The 19,326-nt window shown below is 42.0% G+C and overlaps 1 protein-coding gene across 1 annotated transcript in view; it reads left to right on the forward strand.

Annotated features, from left to right (window-relative positions):
- The window catches only part of TMEM135 (transmembrane protein 135), a 323,990-nt gene that overhangs the window by 16,016 nt on the left and 288,648 nt on the right, over positions 1–19,326 (forward strand). Inside the window, exon 3 of the mRNA XM_014524769.2 lies at positions 5,248–5,340. Within this exon, the coding sequence (XP_014380255.1) occupies positions 5,248–5,340 (93 nt within the window). The remainder of the gene's footprint in view (positions 1–5,247; positions 5,341–19,326) is intronic.

A 19,326-nucleotide genomic window follows, 5' to 3' on the forward strand; every position in this document is an offset into this window, starting at 1 on the left:
TTCCCTCCGGCCACACATCTGTGGAGTAGCAATGCAGATAATCTTGAGCACCTGTTTTCTTACTCACCTTCACAGGAGTGTGGCATGGCAGATGTCTACAAAAAAGATGAGACCACAGAGATGTGCTGTTTTCTCTAGGAATGCACACGCACATGTCCATGAAGGAAATTCTGCTTCCTCAGGGGAGGAAGGCAACCTTTCAAATATGAATTAGAGGCTTACTTGGTAAAATGTTTATATTTAACAATCAGAAAACTCACTTGGATAAGATTTTCATGCAAAAATATATTAAGTCCTATAGTTTAGGCTTATGAGGTCAACACATTCCTTAGAAGAGCTGCATATTCCTTAGTATGCTCCTTAGCCAAGTGTAATACTATGGTAGGCAATTTTCTGTCACCTCAAAGATGGGAAAAGTATTAGGTACTTGTTGCCAGCTTGATGTTGGAGGTCACTGTGACCTAACTTTTGGACTGTCATTCTGAATTTCAAAGTGGCTTAGCTGTTGTATTTCAACAACATCAAAGTCAAATTGTTTAACTCCATTTCCAAATTCAGAGTTGATTCCGTCAGAGGTTGTGTCAACTTCCTGGACACAAAGATCATATACTTTACATGTTGAAATCTATAAGTGTGTTACTGTGTTATATTTTCTGCTGTCTACAAGCTGGGTCTCTAGTCACTGTGTTCAGATTCCAGTGATTTTTTTAAGGTGGTTTTACTCTTTCATCTGGACATAATTATATTTAGTTCCTTCCTCTGAGGGGCAGCTACTGTAAAAATGGATCCTCAGAGATTTTATGGACCTCATTGTGATTAAGATGAACACTTAACTATGTTTTAGGAGCAAATGTACTTTCTTGGAAAATTATGTTACATAGGTCCCATCTACCCTGAATGGTGCATCAAGCATGAGATTATTACTTGACATTCAAAGTTCGTTGTTAACTCATTTCCTTGCTTTTTAGGAAGTTTGTTCTGATTTAATATTAATGTTTAATTTTTCTTACTGTTTAAACAGCAGCTAGCCTAAGTACAGACAGTCAAAAAGCCCAAGGCTGAATCGATTCAATCTTTGTAGGTTTCTCTAAACTGCATAGATTGAACCAATAAGCAAGTGAACCGATGTTCACTTTTCAAACAGGAAAGGCAGCCAGACCCCTGCAGCGGTCCATACGAGTAGTTGCTGATGGTTTTGCAGAGGAGAACCATGCCTCTTGTCACTGATTGACAGATTTTTGTCTCCTTCAAAGGCTGCATAGAATAGGGACCCAGTATCCTAGATCTGTGCACCTCATTACTCCAAGGAAGGAAAGTTTCAGTTTGTTAGTATCTCCTTTTTTGTAGGTGAGGGGCCCGGGGTGGGGGTGGGGGGGAGAATGAGATATTAAGAATGCAAATTTTGCACATATGGCACTTTTTTGAAAATTCTTTCCCTTGTGCTTTTCTGATATCATTTTGAGGATCTGCAATTCACTCAGTCTCCTCCCTTCAGGGTTTGGAACAAACTCCACTCAAGTTGGCAAACTGGCTGTTTTTGTTTACTTTTTTAGGACCATTTTTTCCCAACCATTTGAGTTTTAATGATCAGCTTATTTTATCTGGGAAATTTCACTTCCTGCTTAATCAGAAGCTGATTGGAAAATTTGAGTTTAAGAAGACAGCTTTGTGTGTAAGTGCCAGTAGGGACTTTGCAATCAGGACTTATGGTAGAGGTGATATCTTTTATTAGACCAAATAGTAGGGAGTTTGGCTTGTTCTCATGTACCTTTCTGCTGTCCTTGGGAAGTATTTGTCTGCATCTTAAAAGGGTGTGGAGTAGGGCTGTGCGAAGCTTTGGTAGCTGATTCTATTCGGAGGAGGTTCGGCAGCTGAATCTCCGGATCTTAATCAAATCGAAAGACCCTTTAATCTCTCCAACTCGAATTGGAAGCCTCCGAATCTATTCAGAGGAACTTGGAGATTTGACCATAGACTGTACAGGCAGGTACTAGGCAGTGCCGCGGGGAGCAGCCAGCTTGAGCCAGCTGCCCTGGGCCCTGGCTTGAGCCAGCTGCCCCAGGAGAAGCCACGGTTCCCCTGCTGCCCCCCTGCTGGGGAGAGGCAGGCAGTGCTAGCAGCCCTGAGAGAAGCTGCGGGAATCAAACTAGAAGCTGGGGAATCGAACCGGGAGCTGGGGGGAAGCCCCTGTCTATTTCCCCAGCCCCCGTGGCTTCTCCTGGGCCTGATGGGTCAAGCCGCGGCTCCCTTGGCTGCTCCTCCAGCTGTTCCCCTGCTGGGGCGAGGCAGGTATTGCTGGAAGCCCTGGGAGAGGCCAGAGGAGCTGGGGGGAAATGATCCGGGAGCTGGGGGGAATAATCGGGAGCTGGGGCAACGAATAGGGGCTGCCCCCCAGCTCCCGGTTCAATACCTCCAGCCCCTGTGGCTTTTCCTGGGGCTGCCATCTGGCTGCTCCCTCAGTTGCTCCCGCCAGCATTGCCTGCCTGTATAGTCTATGACTGAGTAAGATTCGGCACCAAATATATTCGGATTTGGACAAATCGAATCGGGACAGTGATCCGAATCACTCTTCCTCTGAATCCGAAGTGAATGCTTTCAGCTTCACACAGGCTTGGCGTGGAGTATGAGAAGTGAGATCCTTGCAACATGTCTGAAGTTCCGCTTCCTGAAGATAAGAAATTACTGGGTTTTTTTACATGATAATACTTTGCCTCTTGAGCGTCGTTAGCTCTTTCAAAGATGGTAGTAAAGTTTAAAAGGTTTGAAACTATTTTTCCCATTTTACATATGAGGAATCTGTGCGCCAGAGGGAGGCTGTGCCTACACAGAAAACTAACCATGCTAAGCAGTGGATCCCTCAGACGTGATGTCTTGCTTCTAAATGGGAAGCTGTGTTGCTATGTCCATAGTAAGTGGCACTAAATACTTAGTTCAATATTCTTAGCATAGACTGCCCAGCACTAATCTGCTAATTAAAAAATATCTATGGCAAGAATTAGAATTTTCAGATGGTTGCATTAAGTAAAAAGTATATTGCTTTTTTCTAAATCTTTTTCAAATTGACAGTATAGCCATTAGCAAACAGATTTGAAATCGTGCAGAAATAACAGATTCCACTTCCTTTTCCCACTAGAAAGATTCTTGTTCTGTTATTTCAGCAGGTGTATATAGTAAGATGTATTCTTACCAGTTCAAATTTTTAAAATGACTTCTATGAAACTTCATACAGTAATTGAGTTCCAGAAAAGTCCTGGTAAGGATCTTTTAGCTGTTGCAGCATTTGGCATTGCTGTCCTGTGAAATTATTCTTTTGCAGCTGTGGGAATGTACAGTGTGCATAATTACCATTACATCACTTGTTCCTGATTCACTGGCTCTCTTTTCACTTAAAAACTTAAGCTGGTAGTACTTACTAATAACACTATGCTTTTGTGGAAAAATGAGGACAAAGCTATAGAATGAGACCAGTCATTTGCCTTTTTAGGACAGGAGTGAAACTGAGCTACTCCAGGTGTTGTGTATAATTTTACTTGATTTTTTTCTTTTTTGTATTTTGTGTTGTCTTTTCTCAGGCACAGTTTAATTAATTTTTCTAGCCTAACAGTTTGTCGTGTTGTTTGCCCTGTTTGAGGGGGACAAACTCAAATGAAACCAATTAGTGCAGAATAAGTTGTTATTGCTGTTTAAAAAAATGTGTATACACTTGTATTACTTTGGTATACAGTCTTGACCCATTCTTTCAAGAATGTTTGCCCTTCTGATTTGACTGTGAGTGATCTGCAGATTCACATGGTCAGAAAAACTCAGGCTAAAATATTGAGCTGCTGCCTTAGGCTGTGTTTACTGGATATGTACTCTGTTCTCCCCTTTTCTCACAATGAGGCATTTAATTTTTTTTCCTAAAAGCCTACTTTTCTACTGTTAGCAATTTTTAGTTTTGTAATAAGAAGAAATTTTTGGGAAGCTGTTAGTAATGTGCAATGAATTTATGATTCTTCAGGTGAAATTGTACTCTTCAGATGAAACCTGGCCTTGCTGAAGTCAATGGGAGCTTTACTACTCGCTTTATAATAGAGGCAAGATTTCTCTTCTAGTTTCTAATCCCAGTTTATATTGGTTTTTTGGGTTATTTTAAACAATTCAATGAAATCTGAAGATCGGTGTTTCTGTCCTTCCGGTACATGGTTTAATTTACATTTCTTGACCCATCGTCTTGTTCACATCCCTGAATCTTCTTGAAGCAGCATAGAAACTAACTAACTTTTTGGGTAGTTCTATATCAACTGTTTTTACTTGCATACAAAATGCATATTCCCCTACTCCCAAAAAATTAGCTATTGGAAATCATGGTACATCCCTTTAACCAAGGAATTGGAGTGAGCTCAGTCATGTGGGAGCTGAGCTGTCTGATCCCTCTTCTTGATGGTCCCTACTGAGTCAACTGAAGGCTCAATCAGCTTGAGAACAGGCTCCAGGCAATATACTTCTAGAGGATCCAGCCCTCAGCTGGCTCAGTCAGCACTGCTGGCTAAGCTGAACTGTCTGCTGGCTCCTCTGGGTGGGCTGTTGGCAGACTCAGCAGACACTGCTGCCTGAGCGTTTGGCTCCATAAGAATCAGGCTCTCAACTGATGTTGCAGGCACAGCTGGCTGCCCATCCTGATTAAAGTGTACCCAGGCAGTTTGACTCAGTCAGCTGCACTTGCTGAATTAGCTGAGGGCCAGTCTTGCTGGAGCTGAACTGCTTGGGCCCACTTATCAAGTTGGATGGGCAGTCCTGCAGCTAGGGACATTGAACAAGGCAGCCAAGGGTTTTTGTGCCTGAACCCCACTTCCCCCTTTACTACAACCCCTTATTGCCCTACAAAAATAGTGATTGGTGTTTTCAAGGAAAGAACTTTTGTTTTTCATTCCTCCTCCCCAAAAAAGCAAGGTGAATTTCTTTATTGGGGGCCAGTGATATGTGAGAAAATATGATCATTTATATCTTTAACTTATCATTCGGTTTAGAGTACTTTGTGCTTTAGAATAAAAATGCTTAAATGAAATGGGTGCAAAACTGATACCATAACAGGGGTTATTACTGTTTATGAAAGGCTTGGGGTCTATGTTTGCAGTTCAGAATAATGCAAGGGACAATATGCATATAACAGAAATGTTTATGAGTGCAATCTTATAATGCATCATTAGACACCAACTTTTCTATTGCTTTGGCTTTTAATGTGATAAATATATAATTAATTTTCAGGAGGATACTTGGAAAATTCTATTTTTGGACTCCAGGCTTTGGTGCTGCTTTACCAGCTTCCTATGTAGCTATTCTCATTGAAAGGAAAAGCAGGTAAGTTTTTGTTTGTTTGTTTGTTTGTTTGTTATGCATTTGCAGCAATGTGTACATTTCTGTTACTGTGCTATAATTATACAGAAGAGTAAGGAGCAACAGTGGCAAAAGCACCCTGCACATATGCAAAATATAGGGCTTTGGGGTTTTTTGTTTTGTTTTTTTTCATAACCTGGTAGTGAAAATGAGGCTGAAACTGGATATAGCATGTGACACTATTAAAGCTTACTATTTGTAATTTTATTTTTTTAATGAAGTTGCTGTTTAGTTACAAAAAGTAGGAATGTGGTAATGAAAGTGTGGTGGTCACATAAAGTTGAATGGCATTGTCAATACAGAGGAACATTTAGATTTCATACCTGAAGATTAGACCCTGGGGACTGAAATAATAGTCGTGGATAATCTGGGCGTGTGCTCCTGGATCTGCGCAGGGCGGGGCAGGCTCTTTCCAGTGGGATGGGGCTGTGTCCGGGGCGGGTGGCAGTGGGAGGGAGGCACGGGGTGGGGGAACTGCAGCCACCCCAAAATTCACTGTAGCCCCCCCCATCCTCCCTTCCCAGTGCCTGCCCCAGGTGCAGCCCCACCCCACCAGAAAGAGCTTGGCGCAGCCCTGGCCCCACCCCGCCTCAACCTGCACAGATCTGGGGACACATGCCCTCCCAGATGAATGGTGGGAGCAGTGGTGGGAGTCACCAGATGAGTGGGTGGACACCGTATGTGCGGCTCCCAGATGAGTGGCATGCAGCAGTGGGAACTGCCCCTCCTCCCCGCCCCCCCAGACGAGCTGCAGCTTCATCCTGCGCCTGTTCCACCCTGGCTGGGCAGCCCGTGCCCAGCCCCAGCTCCACTCCTCCCTCACTGCAGGCGCCTTGATCTGCCCCCCTCCACACCCCTTCCCTTCCCTTCTCCCTACCCCCTCCCCTTTCACCACAATAGACTTACCAGCTTCACACAGTTCTCCAAGCTGCCAGGCTTTGCTCCTTGCCGTGTTGGTGCTGCGCTGCAGCTGTGCGACTGCACGGGCCATTTATCAGTCAAGTTATAGGTTATAGCAGGTCGATTTTTTGATACAGACAATTTTCTTTATATTGGTGCTGATCCAATATCGGACCAATGTATCAGTGCACCTCTATCATTCGTTCATTCTAGTACTTCTCAGAAGGTGGATTCATTTTGGCAAAACTTTGCGTAAGCTCGCTGTGTAGATTCTAGCACTCCTGTTGACTTCAATGTTTCATTTCAAAGTAGAACCAGGGAGGCTTTCTTTAGGCCTCACAGGGACAACACCAGTTTAATTTTTAGTAGATGCCTGGTGCAGTGTGTGTATGTGTGTTTTGTGGGTTTTTTGTGGATTTTTTCAAGTATCAAGTCATGCTCTGCTTAGAATAGCATTTGAAAACATTAAGTGTATAGAAATAAGGCTGGTGGTATAGATTTAAAGTCCTTGCAGAGGAAACTCTTCCAATCTCATATGCGAAACCAACGCACAACTTTGTGATGTCAAATTAGCATTTCACACTTTTTAGTGCTACAGTTCATTAGGTGTTTGCTTAAAGCCTTTGACAGCTACTACTTGAGAAAGAAAAGAAAGGTAAAAACATAAGTATTGCTTTAAGTATGGATACATTTTGAAAAGATGTACTGTATTTACTTGAATAAGATGGCCTAATTATAAAATGAACACTCAGTAATTTTATTCTATTATAAATTTGATATAATTTTCCAGGTAAAGAATCTAATTTTTGGAGGTTTGTCTTGAATATGTCCCACTCCCACTGCTACAACAGGGAAAATAAATCTGGGGGTTGGGGTTAGAAAACCCTCTGCTTCCCTTCAGCTTCTTTCCCCGGCAGCCCTTTCTCCTTCCCTGTACTGTCAAACCCTCCTCTTCCTAAACGCATGGAAGGGAGGAGCGAATATGAAAACAATGACCGTGAAATTGTGCACAGCTCTAGTAATTTGCATATAGTACCCATAGGCTTAGTTCATCCAGAATCGATTCATGTTACCTTTTCTTTTGAAACTGCTGCAAGTTTTAGCACAAGTACTCAATAAACATACTTTTAAACAGCACTTTGGCTGCTACTTATGCATACTTTGTATTATATATATGATATTAGTTGAAAGTCAAAAGGCTCATGATTTACCATAGGTCACCGAGTTGAGCCTCACCAGAGTCAACATGACTTCAAGTTGTGGGGACCCCACAGCTCAGTACTATCCAGTATGTGTGTGTCTTCCAAATACCTTGTCCTCCACAAAGGACTGGAACTGGATGTTCTTGTCACGTATCCTGGGATATTCCAAAAATTTATATGCAGATGAGGCACAGGGCAACCTGGTCTGCCATCACATCATGAAAGGCAGGGCCACACTAATCATATGTGACAGGCTGAGAGAGAGGGTGACAGAAGGTTTCTGGGTGAAATGTTTGGAGCCCCATTTAGTGATGTTTGCCAGGCATTTAAGGCTGGTAAAGAAGCAGGACTCATCCTAAATGGGAAAGGAAGGCTCAGCTCAGTTGTGGAAGTGAAGATGAAATTGAAATATATGTGGTGTGGTGGTTCACCATGACTGGAAGAGTACTCACTGTGGGGGACTGCGCTTAATGGTCAATACCCTGCATCTTACTCAGATGGGCTGCACTAATGTTTGCTCATTATGTAGTTTATAGTTGTGCTCACTGTTGATTGTTTAGTCAATTTTGTACTTAGTTTCCATTGCTAAGCACATGCTGCTTTTGGCAGCAGTTTAATGATAGCTAATACATTCGCATACAAGAAAATCTCATCAAATGTAAGAGGAGGGTTTCCCCCTCCCCCCCCCATTCTGATTGGAGGAAAAAACCTCATCTTGTATTTGAGTAAATATGCTATTTCAAATATGTACAGCATATACACACACGCATATATATGTTTATATATTTACTATGTAATAATTAGAGGCGCATTGATACATCAGTCCATATCATATCGGCACCGATAAAAGGAAAATTGACATTATCATTATTCGACTTTTTTGGCTGATGTGGCTAATAATGTTGTCAATAAATGCTGCGTGCGGGTGTAACACACACCTAGCCAGCCCCGTAGCTTGGAGAGCAACATCTGGCTGGTAAGTCTGCCGTGGGGAAGGGGAGATGGAGGTGCAGATCAAGGCCCCCGCAGTGAGGGATGGAGTGGAGCAGGGGCAAGCACTGGCGCTGCCTGCAAGGGTGGACTGTTGCTGGGGGTGGGGGCAATGCTGGGCTCTTCCTGCTGGGGGGGTTGGGTAGAAGCTGTGCTTGAGGCAGGCGGGGGTGGTGGTGGGAGAGGGTGGATTTGGGGTGGGCTGTGGCCACCCCAGAATTAGCAGTAGCAACCACCTCCCAGCAGTGTTGCCGCTGCCTTCCTTGAGCTGAGCCCTGGCCCAGCTACCCCACCTCAAGCACACAGCAGCAGCCTGCCCTCACCCCATGCACAGATCTTGGGGACACATGCCTCCCATATCTCACCTGGGGCTGTGCATAGCAGTGGGAGTCCCTCCATCCCCATCTCCGGCTATGTGGCCTGCCTCACCCTGGCCCGGCTGGATAGCCCCTGCCCTAGCCCCAGTTCCACTCCCTCACCATGGGGGGCCTCAACCTGCACTCTCTCCCCCCCCCCCCAACAGACTTACTAGCCAGTTGCTGCTCCAAGCTGCCAGGCTGCATATCAGCAATTGGATTGGTATTGGTTGATATGGCTCACTAATAATCAGCCATCCATATTGGCCCAAAAATTCTTTATCTGTGTACCCCTAGTAATAATGAACTATTTGATTCCTAGAAGATTGTACTCCAGGAGATCAGAATCTGGAATCTTTGAATAATGTCAGTTGGCTAAAAAGGTGGTTTCCCACAATGGATTTCCATTGAATGAAATAAATATATATTTATATTTAGCATTTATAATGCAGCCTGCCCATGTAGAATTGTGCACCAGAGGAGTACATACACTATACTGAGGTATGCCCTGTAATTTGCAACTTGGAGCAGGAAGATAAATCAAAAAACCTGTAAGAAGAATGTTATCGCTGCCATGTTGATTATATATAGGAAGTAAATGTCACATCTTGAAGTAAAAGATTAAAGCTGTTGTTGGGGAAACAATGTTTAAAATAAACTGTTCAGGAGGAAGATGGAGATGTGTCTCTAACTGTCTCTGTTTTCTATACATTTAATGTAATAATGCTTACTTCTGTGATTGTAGTAGTAGTAGAACTAGTACTAATAAAAGTAGTAATGTTATTTATATTTAGCATGCCCTGTTCACCAGGGTGCCTCTTGGGGTAACAGGTAACAACGGTCACAAACTGACAGAGAGCAGATTTAGGCCAGATATCAGGAAAAACTTCTTCACGGTAAGGGTGGCCAAAATTTGGAATGGGTTTCCAAGGGAGGTGGTGCTCTCCCCTACCTTGGGGGTCTTTAAGAGAAGGCTGGATAGACATCTGGCTGGGGTCATCTGACTGTTGGACTCGATCTGTTGAGGTCCCTTCTGACCCAAACATCTATGAATTAATAAATATAAAATGGACAAATAGCATAAACATCATTTTATTGCAACACCAAATATTTCTCTGTGTTAAAAAACAGCTGTTATCATATGATGCATGATATGTTACTGCCAACCAATACACTGAAATATGCTTTTCTCATTTCAGATGTATTGATGTGCACAGTTTTCTCTTTACACTTTTTTTAAATGGAATTTTTTTGACTCCTGGAAAACTGCCTTTTAAACTAATACTTGCTGGCAGCTATGTCTATCTCATTATTAGTTTATAAGTCAATAGAAGAAAATGGGGAAATAAACTGTGTGTTTTGGTTTTTAGCTCATAAACAAGTTTCTAGCCCTTTAAATATCAGCTAGCAGCTGGCAGCGACACCAAATTTAATCACTTAATCTCATCCCAAGTGGCTACCCTATTTTAGGTTCCTCAGAGGCATTTGCTTGCACAGCATCCTTGTCAGGCTCTGAACTTGGGAACACAATGCTTGTATATCAGACTGCCCATGTTGAGTGTTGCTGTTTTTGTGTACTAGACCAGACTCCTGTACCCTATATAACCCTTAGAAAACTTCAGGAGCAGATAACAGGGAGTCTTAGGAGAACCAAGTGCATGCATTATACTCATATGGAGAGGAGACACATGTTTTCTGACCTCTAAGAAACTTGCTTTTGATGATTGGTGGGGAATGTAGAAGTGGATGGCAACTTGAGCAGCAGCGACCACTGGATGATTGAGTTCAGGATCCTGAGGAAAGGAAGAAGAAGAGTAGCTTAGTAAGAACTCTGGACTTCACAAAATCAGATTTCAGTTTGCTTGGAACTGGGGGGCAGGATTCCCTTGGAGGCCAGTATGAGTGGGAAAGGAGTCCAGGAAAGCTGATTGTACTTTAAAGAAACCTTACTGAGGGTGCAGGAATGAACCATCTGGATATGTAGGAAGACTAGCAAGTATGATAGAAGATCAGATTGGCTTAGGGAACTCTTCAGTAAGCTAAAACGCAAAAAAAGAAGCTTACAAGTAGAAACATGGGCAAATGACTACGGAGGAGTAAAAAGTATTGTTTGGGCATGCAGGGATGAAAGGAAGGCCAAAGTACAACTGAAATTTCAGCTAGTAAGGGACATGAAGGGTAACAGAAGGGCTTCTACAAGTATATCAGTAACAAGATCAGGGAAAGCGTGGCTCCCTTACTGAATGGGGGAGGCAACCTAGTGACAGATGATGCAGAAAAGCAAGAAGTTCTCAAGGCCTTTTTTATCTCAGTCTTCACAGGCAAGTTCATTTCCCAGACTAGTGCTTTTGGGAGCACAGTTTGGGGAGGAGGTGAGCAGCCAACAGTGGCAAAAGAACAGGTTAGGAACTATTTTGGAAAGATGGATGCATACAAGTCCATGGAGCTGGATACGGTGCAGGCAAGGATGCTAAGGGTGTTGGCTGATGATTGCAGAGCTGCTGGCCATTATCTCTGAAAACTTGTGATGACTGGGGGACACGCTGAACAATTGGAAAAGGGCAAATACAGTGCCCATTTTTAAGAAAGGGAAGAAGGAAGATCCAGGAAACTACAGATCAGTCAGCCTCACCTCACTCCTTGGAAAAATAATGGAGCATGTCTTCAAGGAATCCATTTCTAAGCACCCGGAGAAGAAAGTGATTAGGAACAGACAGCATGGAGTACCAAGGGCAAGTTATGCCTGACCAACCTGATTGCCTTCCACAACAAAATGACTGACTTTGAATATGGGAGAGCAGTGGATGTGGTATACCTTGATTTTTAGCAAGGCTTTTGATACAGTCTCCCACAACATTCTTGCAAGCAAGCTGAGGAAGTATGGGTTGGTCAAATGGACTGTACGGTAGATAGAAAACTGGCTGGATTGTTGGGCTCAAAGGGTGGTAATCAATGGCTCGGTCTAGTTGGCATCTGGTATCAAGTGGAGTGCCCCAGGGGTCAGTCCTGGGGCTGGTTTTGTTCAATATTTCATGAATGACCTAAAGATGTTGAGATCTAGCTGTAAATACCTTTCCCACCCCCAACCTAATTTCCAAAGACTATATAAAGGGACAATACAAGTAGCCCTAGACACTGCAAAATCATTCTGCCTGGCAATATCTTGTAACCTCTGAAAAACCCAAACTTTTTCTACGGGGGAGAAAAATCTTTCATTGTCTTTGACATAGTATCCCATCCCAGAAAGTGCAAAAGTATGGGAAAGAAAAGCTAACCAGGGAAATTGAAGAGAAGAGGGATTACTGATGTCTTCTATATAGCACAATTTTTAAGCAGGCAAGTCAGTAGAAGAGGCAGGATTTTAAACTAGAATCCCACCATTCTAATAATAATATTAATTAAAATAGAATCTAATCCCATCTCTAATCATCAAAAAGGATGCAGGAGTTGAAGGAAGAAGACCCAGAAAAGCCCTAAGAAATTTGTTCTGAGGTATGTCTATATCACTACTGGTGGCATAACCCCATACTTCAGCACCATGTAGAATCTGAGTCGCAACTTCGGCTTTATATGCTGATATAGGAGCTTGGACTGATCGTCCTGCTATGGTCTCTCAAAATTTCTTTATAGCCACAGCCAACTGGGGGCCTGAAGATGAGATGGAGTGCACCCTTAGCAAGTTTGCAGATGACACCAAGCTGAGGTGGGTAGTAGGGTTAGGGAGGGCATGGCTGGAGGGTAGGGCCAGGATTCAGAGAGACCTTGACAAATTGGAGGATTGGAACAAAAGAAATCTCATGAGGTTCAGTAAGGAGAAGTTAATAGTCCTGCAGAACAATCCCATGCACCAGTACAGGCTGGGTATTAACTGGGTAAGCATGATCTTTGCAGAAAAGGACCTGGGGGCTACAGTGGACCATAAGCTGAATATGAGACGACAATGTACCCTTATTGTGAAGCATGGGATAATTTTGTCCTAAGTGCAGGAATTTGCATTTGCCCTTGTTGAACCTCATGAGATCTATTTTGGCCCAATCCTCCAATTTGTTGATGTCACTCTGAATCCTAGTCCTACCCTCCAGAGTATCTATTACTCCCCCCAGCTTGGTGTCATCTGCAGATGTGCTGCGGGTGCACTCTATGCCATCTTCCAGGTCATTAATGAAAGCATTGAACAAAACCAGTTCCAGGGCCAACCCCTGGGGCACTCCACTTGATACCAGCTGCCAACTAGGTATTGAGCCATTGATTACGACTCTTGAGCCCAATTCTCCAGCCAGTTTTCTATCTACCTTACAATCCATACATCCAGCCTATACTTTCTTAGCTTCCCTGCGAGAATGTTGTGGGAGACCGTATCAAAAGCCTTGCTGATATCAAGGTACACCACATCCACTGGTCTCCTCTCATCCATAGAGCCAGTCACCTCGTCATAGAAGTCAGTCAGGTTGGTCAGGCATGACTTGCCCCTGGTGAATCCATGCTGACTGCTCCTAATCACCTTTTTCACCTCCAAGTGCTTAGAAATGGATTCCTTGAGGATCTGCTTCATGATTTTTCCAGTGACTGAGGTGAGGCTGACTGGTCTGTAGTTCCCCTCATCCTCCTTCTTTCCTTTCTTAAATATGGGCACTATATTTGGCCTTTTCCAACCATCTGGGACCTGTCCTGATCACCATGAGTTTTCAAAGATGATGGCCAATGGCTCTGTAATTTCATCAGCCAACTCCCTCGGCACCCTCGGGTGCATCCCATCCAGCCCCATGGACTTGTATACATCCAGTTTTTCTAAGTGGTTCCTAACCTGTTCTTTTCCCACTGAGGACTGCTCACTTCCTCCCCAAACTGTGCTCCCCGGTGCAGTAGTCTGGGAGCTGACCTTGCCTGTGAGGACTGAGGCAAAAAGGCACTGAACACTTCAGCCTTTTCTACATCCTCAACAAGGTTGCTTCCCCCATTCAGTAAGGGACCCACACTTTCCTAGATCTTCCTCCTGTTACTGACATACTTGTAGAAGCCCTTCATTTCCCTTGCTAGTTGCAACTCCAATTGTGCCTTGGTCTTCCTGACTTCATCCCTGCGTGGGCAAGCAATACTTCTCCCTAGTTATTTGTCCAAATTTCCACTTCTTATATGTTTTATTTTTGTGATTTAGTTTACTGAAGAGACCCCTGCTAAGCCAAGCTGGTCTTCTGACATACTTGCTAGTCTTCCTGCACATTGAGATGGTTTGTTCCTGCACTCTCAGTAAGGCTTCTTTAAAGTACAGCTGGCTCTCCTGGACTCATCTCCCCTTCAGTTGGCATTGGTGGGGTCACAACTGGAGTACTGTGTTCAGCTTTGGGCCCCCCACTACAGAAAGGATGGAGACAAATTGGAGAGATCAAGAGAGGGCAGCAAGAATGGTTAGAGGCCTTGGGCATGTACAAGAAGAATCTGAAGGAATTGGGCTTATTTAGTCTGGAGAAGAGAAGACTGAGGGGGGAATTTAATAGCAGCCTTAAACTACCTGAAGGGGGGTTCGGAAGAGGATGGAGCTGGCATGTTCTCAGTGGTGGCAGAAGACAGAACAAGGAGCAATGGTCTCAAATTGCAGCAAGGGAAGTTTAGGTTAGATATTGGGAAAAACTCTCTCACTAGGAGGGTAGCAAAACAAGGTAACGGAAGTTGTGGAATCTCTGTCCTTGGAGGATTTTAATATCTGGCTATACAAAGTCTTGGATGGGATGGTCTAGCTGGGGATGGCTCTGCTTTGAGCAGGAGGTTGGTCTAGATGACTTCCTGAGATCCCTTCCAACTTTCTATGATTCTGTTGACAACTAGAAATTGACATGGAAAATAGCACTGGAGCAGTGAGGTGGGGGAAGCTTTTTATGTTCATTAAGAATTACAGATATGCTGAGAAAATTATTTTATATTTGATGTTATTTTTCTTTGATGTCGATGCACGTAAAGTATCAGTATTTTAAATATCCTAGTTAATGTTCAGTCATACTGTATCTCTTGTGAATACTATCATTAGACTCTGTAGGCAGTAACGGAATTTGAAATCTGAAATTTAAGTTAAATAAGTACTTTTTTCTACCGAAATTCTCAGGAGTTGGTAACAGTAATCAATTTATTAAGATTCAATAACGTAAATGGCTATTTGAGACGATAGTGGTTTTTTTTAATTTAAATTGGATTAGATGCATATTAGTAGTGATTCTTGGTCCATTGTACAAAGTGTTCTTCTCTTGCAGCTGCCTTTATGATGGTAAGGAGAGTCATGTTTCTGTGAGGAAAGTCAAAGTTTCTGACTTAATCTCGCACACTGGGAAGTGGACGTTGTCTGTTGGAATCAAGTGGGAGTATCTCATGAAGTGTGTTCTCTTTGATTGTAGATATTGGTGGATTTTGCCTCTCTATTTCTTTTTCCTATTCTCTAACTTTTCAGTAGTTGGCAGAGACTCTGAAAAAAAAATTGTGGGCATGCCGTTGGTTTTTTGTCACGTACCCAGGCAGATGAAAGCAAAATGTTTTGAAAGGTTAAAAAAAAAAAGTCATACTCCCTTTGCCAGAACGTATCAACAAAATTAAACAAAATAAGGATTTTTTTAACTTTGCTCATTTGCCAAGTTTTAGTGATTTTTTTTTTTTTTCTTTTTTTTTGAATTTTCATGAATATCATGATAGCCTAACAGTTGTCACACAAGTACCGTGAAACCTGGTATAAAATCCTTTGTCAGTTATCAAACAATTTGATAATGTCATTGGGGTGATGGGCAAGAGTTCACTTATTTCTCTAACAAAAGCTAAACCAGACTGAGTGGACATGTAGATTTTAGTATGGGTATTTTTAACTATACATTTCTTTTAATTATTTCACTTTTTTATGTCCTGTATCAGAAATGTGCATACATTTCTTTTTCTTTTGAGATAACTTAAGACTCCCTAGTTATTTAAAAAGAAAACTTTAAGCTATTCATTGTCTGACTATGAAGGACATCTCCTACAAGTATACAATGTTGTTTTTTTTTTTTTTAAGTTCTTGTGCTAATGAGCAACAAAAGAAACCTTTAGTAGAGGAAAAGCTGTATTGGTGTAGTTGGAAAACATGAAATACCAAATGGAAGTGCAAAAATACTGAGAGTCAGTCATTCTCTTGAAATGTTGTTCTGGGCCTGGCTGAAGGCATGTGTTATTAGAAATCGCACTTAAATGTATTTGTCTTAATGACTCTCCACATCTCTTCTCCCCCCATCTTATCTCTCCTACGCTCTCCATCCCCCCCTGCAACTGGAGAGGTTTAGATGCCTAACTAAACGTCAGAATAAATTAGGAGATAAAGATTTTTTTTTGGCAAATATCTAGTTGGTCTAATAAAAGATATCACCTCTGCCACAAGTTTTGATTCCTTTTGCCTCTAGACCTATATGGCTACACCCCAGATGCCTAACTAAACTTCAGTAATTTCTGAAGTTTTTCATGCCTATTTTCCCAGAAATGAGTGCTGCTTTCTGTTAAATATTTTGCAGTCTGTGCATATTTTTTTAAAAAATTCTACTGAAGAAGTAATAAGATGCAAATATTTATTAAAAATGGAATTTGTGTTACAAAAACATTAAAGCATATTTTTAAAATGTGTTAATATAAATCTGTGAAGTTTTATGGATACACATTTAGATTTCAGTTGAAACTAGTAATCATCCTACCTTGTGTGCCCTTCGCTGCTAATTAAACCACAGTAAATTGCACCAAACAAATCTAATTGCACCTAATCTAAATAAATGTCTGAAGCAGTTTGAAGGGATCCTTTTGGTCCTTTTTTCCCCCTTTTAAGTTTGCCTTGGGCTGAAATAATGTTTACACTGGCTGGTGATATTATTGCGGCGCCTGTCTCGTCAGTATAGGTAAGATTGTTCACGGGTGCTATTATAAAACCTGAAGTTTAGGTCTTCATAATTTGGTTGTAAAAACTTGCTCTAGGCAACTCTTGAGAACTAGGTTTTAGTTGAAACTTATTTTTTCATGAACAGCTTCTGTGTACTGGAGTCACTCTTCAAAATATTTAAAACAGTTAACATTTTAAAAGGTGATATGTGCATGCTGTGTATAGTGAAAGAGGATAATATTGTCTGTTATGTGTAAATATGATGTATAGCAGAGTAGAATCCTTGAATGAACTTTAGATAGTGTAGCTGGATACTTCTTCCTGTTTAGAGAGATGTCTGCTGCTTTTACGTAAGAATTTTGTAGGCTTTTTTTTTTAACTGTACCTTATAGTTACTTGAATGTCTTCTTGCCTTATACATGCAGTTGCCAGTGAGACATTGAATTACTCATTTGCATACACACTTGACACAATTGCATGGGGAATCACTGTAATTGCACACACAAAGCATATAAACGTGTGTGTGTTTTCATGTCCATGTCTGAAAATTTCAGACATCAAGTATATGAAGAGCACCAGTATTTACAGAATAGAGAGTAATGACTAATATAGTAAACGTCTCAGTCTTTTGGGAAATATAGTAATGGTTAATGTGAATACAACATAATGAGGGAACGTAGTAGCAATGTTGATACTAATAGGTAGTGGGCATAGAGTAACACAGTGTTTCTGTGGTTTTTGTGGATTTGTTAATTTAAACGTAATTTATGTTGGTTAAAAGTTTGTGGTATACAGCATATTTAAGTTTGCCATGTTAATTCTATGAAAGACTTCCTTTTCTCCAGGGGTTTTATACTTCAGTTATTCCAACTGACATTAGATGGCAATTAACTTATAAATTGGCAATAGAGAAACAATGCTTTGTAACGAAAGAACCCCACCATTACATTTCAGTTTTCACCTTTTTAACGGTGGTTCTAGAATGGTCAGAGAAAATATTTTTATTTGTGACCATTTTTCATTGTGGAGTGGTCAATGTTTTGCAGTGAAGCAGCATGTGTTCAGTTAAGAGGCCACCACGAATCCGCCATGTGCTGTTTTGGCCCATGATTCTGACAAGTTGAGCTGCCTGGGAAACCAAGGATATTTCAGGTTCACTCCTATGAAGAATTTGTGATCAAAAATGTAGAGCCAAAGCCTTGGGAGGAAGGCCACAGGAATGTTTTTGTGTTTCTAAAGCAAAATATTTTCAAGATGCCTTGGTTTTCAGCATCTCGCTTTGTGGGATGCTCAGCTTTCTTGGACCCTTGGCATCAGAGCCTTTCCTGGCATGGTAGGATGAGGAGCTGCTGTTTGACTGCCCAGGCAGTCATGGGACCTGAGCAATGTACTTACCTACTGTCAGATATGTACCTAGGGAAAAATGGCCCCTTGTAAAGCTGGGTAGACAGGGGAGCCACCAACCTTTGGAGCCATGGAACTTGCTTTTTTCCCTGGGAATCTGAGGTTGATTAAGTGGGTAGCCCAGAGAGCTGACCAGCTGATTCATTAGTATTCAGTCCAACCCAAGAAGCTAGACAGCTTAGATATGCTGGGTAGTTGGACAGCGCCAGACTCCTGGGATCATGCTTGGGTAGCCTTCTTAATTTTGAATTTGCGTTTTAAGAAAGACAGCTGTTCTGCTGAAACATTTTGAGCAGCTCTACTCATAAGCCAAGCAGGGCTGGGCTGCATTAATAACTAATATTTTATCAGAAATGATAAGAATCTATTGACAGTATGTTACTCTCTTGATATTACGGTATGGCTGCTTTAAAAAACTCCATGTAGGGTTATGCGATCAAGCAGAAGAGGACTTTGCTGGTTAAAAGACAAAAAAAGGCACTCGGGATATCTGCGGCTTAGTATCTGACTTTGCCGTAGCCTTCCTGTATGTTATTTTGGCCAAAATGTTTAAGGGAAAACATTCAAGTCACTTGCAGGCCTCAGTCCCAGTGTTTCATGCATTTTCAAATACTTCATCTTGTAGCCCTGTGTCTCTGTGCTTCCTATGCCTAAAAATGGTGATAGTTTGCCTTTGTTACTTCATCTTTTAAGTAAGCATTTTAATAAAGCTAACTTTTATGAAGAAGATGAATACATGTTTCAAAGATATAATTGTGCAGGGCAATCTTGAACTTGTAAGTTTTTTTGTGCTGTACTATCACTATTCTGTATTGGACAAACGGAGCCTACATTTAAAAAAAATCAAATATCAAAGAATAAAACAAATATTACAACTTGCATAAAAGTGTTCCAGTATTGGGACTGTACTTCGAAATGAGCAAAACTGAAGAAGAATAATTCTCTACTCTGCTGTTGTTTGGCACTTCATGAGTTTTCTACTCTTTTTGATTATTGAAGTCTGACTCGCCTGATTGCACTTGAAATGGTACATCTGCTCATATACCATGATTATGTGTAGGATCACAGTAATTTGATTACTGTGATACTGGGGGATGGGGGCACTACCGCCACTGCTGGCCCGCTGAGCAATCCTTGCAAAGCCAGCAGGTCAAGGCACTTAAGGGAGCCCACCCCTGCCCCAGCCCTGGCAAAATCTGTGGGCAAGGAAGGAGCCCCCCAGGGG

Source organism: Alligator sinensis, unplaced genomic scaffold, assembly GCF_000455745.1.
Source record: "Alligator sinensis unplaced genomic scaffold, ASM45574v1 scaffold523_3, whole genome shotgun sequence".
NCBI classification, from domain to species: Eukaryota; Metazoa; Chordata; order Crocodylia; family Alligatoridae; genus Alligator; species Alligator sinensis.